Here is a 3,189-nt window from a genome sequence, read left to right on the forward strand (position 1 = left end):
TTATCTCATCTGAGCTTCACAATAACCTTAGGAATTATTGTGTAGTTGAGGAAAATGAGGCAGAGCTTCAGTGACTCACCTAGAGTCACAGAGCTAGTAAGAGTCTGAGGCAAGATTTGAATTCAGGTCTTCCTGACTCTAGCCCCAGTGCTTTATCAACTGTACCGTTTAGCTCAGGAAGATAGTGGGGGCCAGAGAATCTTCTTCTTGTTCCTTACCAGGTAGTCAGCTTCCTAATCTCTGTACTCCTTCAGTCATTTCTGGGTGTTTAGTACAGGATAGGAAGGAAGGAAATAAGCATTTATTAAGCACCTAATATGTTCTAGGCACTGGGCTAAGCATTTTACAAATATCTCATTTGATCTTTACGACAACCCTGGGAGGCAGGTGCTATTATTCTGCGTGTTTTATAGTTGAGAAAACTGAGACAAACAGAGGTTAAATAATCTGCCTGAGATCATACAACTAGTAAATGTCTAAGGCCAGATTTGAACTCAAGTCTTTCTGACTCCATGCCTAGCACTCTAACCATTGTACCACCTAGCTGCCTACAAGGGCATCTTCCTGGCTTTACAGAACTGACACATAAATTAATGACTATTAACATGGGTTTGCTGGCCCCATCAAGGATCACACACAAGGTTTGCCACATGAGATGGCAATGTATCCGGGTAATTAATGCACAAGTAGAGTCACAGAACTTTAGAAACCACAAAATCCTAGAAATGTAGAGGTAGTACGGATGACCATCCTTGTACCCAGTATTGGAATCACATGGTAGGAACATTAACTCCTAAGGAAAGACTGTTTCTTTTCCCTCCCCCTGGAAGTACCACAAATAAGGGCTCTTTTATTGTCTCTGAAGATAAATCCCAAACTTCCTCCTCCAACTCCTTGTATCCCCTATTGTCACTGTTTGGACACACACCTCTATCTGCTACCCCTCTTTACTTGACTCATTTCCTGGCAAGTAATGGGCCCCACTCCCAAGTTCTGTTTTAATGAACATCTTTGGTGGGGGGGAGGGGGCCACTGGAATGAAGTCTCTTTGGAGACAGTTCCACAAATCTGGTTTCTATCTGCCCTCACAGATGAATAAAGAAACCAGAGTGAAATACTATTGTCAGATACATGCTGGGAGGAGGGCAGAACAGGGGTAAGGATCACAAATTATAACAATTTAGAATGGAAAGACCAATGAAGATTTAGACTCTTGTCTGATCAATCTAAATAGGTTTTCTGGAGGAAATCAGATTTTTCTTTTTGAGGGTAGGTGTTTTTCATTATCTGCTAGTAGAGACATTATTGTAGGTAGGATGGAGATGAGGGTCATGGGTGGTCCTTTTGTTTTTCTTTTATTCTTCCTCAGTTGAGTAGGGAAGGGGAAAGAGAGAAGACATATATGTGTTGATTAAAAAATAAACTTAAAAAAATAAAAAAAATAAAATTAATTTAAAAAGAGTAGAGGGAGAGTGATTTCTTTAGTCTGCTGCAAGATTCTCCTCTCTTCCCCTTTATTTCTCTTTGCCAACCATCTTCTTTTGTTTTATCTGGATCAGGAAGAAGAGAAGTATTCTGTATACCATCCCATAATGCTCACTGCGTCTGTCTCCAATGGCACTGCCTTTCACCCATCCACCTTCATCCTGTTGGGCATCCCAGGCATGCAGGACCAACACATCTGGATCTCCATTCCCTTTTGCTCCATGTATATCTTTGCCCTTGCAGGTAATGGCACCATCCTTTTTATCATTATGACAGACAAGGCTCTACATGAGCCCATGTACCTCTTCCTCTGCCTGCTCTCTGTCACAGATCTGGTTCTGTGCTCCACCACACTGCCCAAGATGCTGGCCATCTTCTGGCTCGATGCCCACACTATCTCCTTTCATGGCTGCCTTACCCAGATGTTCTTTGTCCATGCTGTCTTTGCCACTGAATCAGCAATCCTGTTAGCCATGGCTTTTGACCGCTATATAGCTATCTGTCACCCACTGTATTACACATCCATTCTCAATGCCACTGTCATTGGGAAGATTGGGGCAGCATGTGTTGCCCGGGGCCTTCTCTTTGTCTTCCTTTTTATTATACTCATTAAGCGCCTCCCTTTCTGTGGGCGCCACATCCTTGCCCATACTTACTGTGAGCACATGGGCATTGCTAAGTTAGCCTGCACCAGCATTAAGCCTAATACCATCTATGGACTCACTGTGGCACTCTCAGTCACAGGAATGGATGTGGTGCTCATCGCAGCCTCCTATGTTCTCATTCTCCATGCTGTGCTGTGCCTGCCTTCCCAGGATGCCCAGCTTCGAGCATTCAGCACCTGTGGAGCCCATGTCTGTGTCATTCTTGTCTTCTATATACCTGCCTTCTTCTCCTTTTTCACCCACCGCTTTGGCCGTCATGTGCCCCCACATGCACACATCATTCTTGCCAACCTCTACCTCCTTGTGCCCCCTGTTCTTAACCCACTAGTGTATGGCATTAACACCAAGCAGATACGTACTCGGATCCTAGGACTGGGCCTATGGAGGAGGCAGCAGTACCCTTCATGACCCTCACATTCTGAGGAAAGAACAGGAGAAAGTTCCCCATTAACAAGCTCCTGAAAGCCTATGGAGACTAAAGGAACCCCAAGGGACCCACCTGGAAATCATAATTTTTGCTATTTCAGGAAGTAACTTACCAAGTGTTATCTAGGACCTTTGAGGATTCATGAGACCCTGAATCTGGGTACCACAGCAACTCTTCTAAATCAGATAAAGTGACAGTGGGAGCCAGTCCCACAGAAGATATGTATTAATGAGTTGATTCTTGCACTGAGATCTGAATGGGAAAAAGACGTAAGATAATGGAGAGCCAGTGAGCATCATGGCCAGAGAGTGAACCCTGCTGGTTACTTGTGGGTTGTGGAATGTGGTGAAGAGCAGGCATTAGAGATGAATATTTTTCATTCTATAAATGGAAATAGGAGACTTTGTGTAATGTCTGACGCGGCCGCTGCAGTGATGAGCATGAGACCAGCTCAATGCTCTGTAACCCCGAGACGCATGGATGAGGCGGGAGACAGCAAGGTGGCAGAAGCTCTGTTTATTGAGTGCAGTTACCTGACTTTTATGGCCCTAGTGATGCATGTTCAAAGCGTGATCCCCCTGTGATAGCCAAACATCAGGTCTGCTGGAGCTC

General features: G+C 44.6%; 1 protein-coding gene across 1 annotated transcript; it reads left to right on the plus strand.

Moving 5' to 3' along the window:
• The first annotated feature begins 1,100 nt into the window (after window positions 1-1,100).
• On the plus strand, window positions 1,101-2,558 carry LOC114049062 (olfactory receptor 52D1-like). Its single transcript, XM_027870250.1, has 2 exons — window positions 1,101-1,156; window positions 1,560-2,558. The coding sequence occupies exon 2, from the start codon at window positions 1,593-1,595 to the stop codon at window positions 2,556-2,558; it is 966 nt and encodes a 321-aa protein (XP_027726051.1). The 5' UTR covers window positions 1,101-1,156; window positions 1,560-1,592.
• The last annotated feature ends 631 nt before the right edge of the window (window positions 2,559-3,189 follow it).

The sequence above is a fragment of the Vombatus ursinus genome, unplaced genomic scaffold (assembly GCF_900497805.2).
Source record: "Vombatus ursinus unplaced genomic scaffold, bare-nosed wombat genome assembly UNPS02014796.1, whole genome shotgun sequence".
NCBI classification, from domain to species: Eukaryota; Metazoa; Chordata; class Mammalia; order Diprotodontia; family Vombatidae; genus Vombatus; species Vombatus ursinus.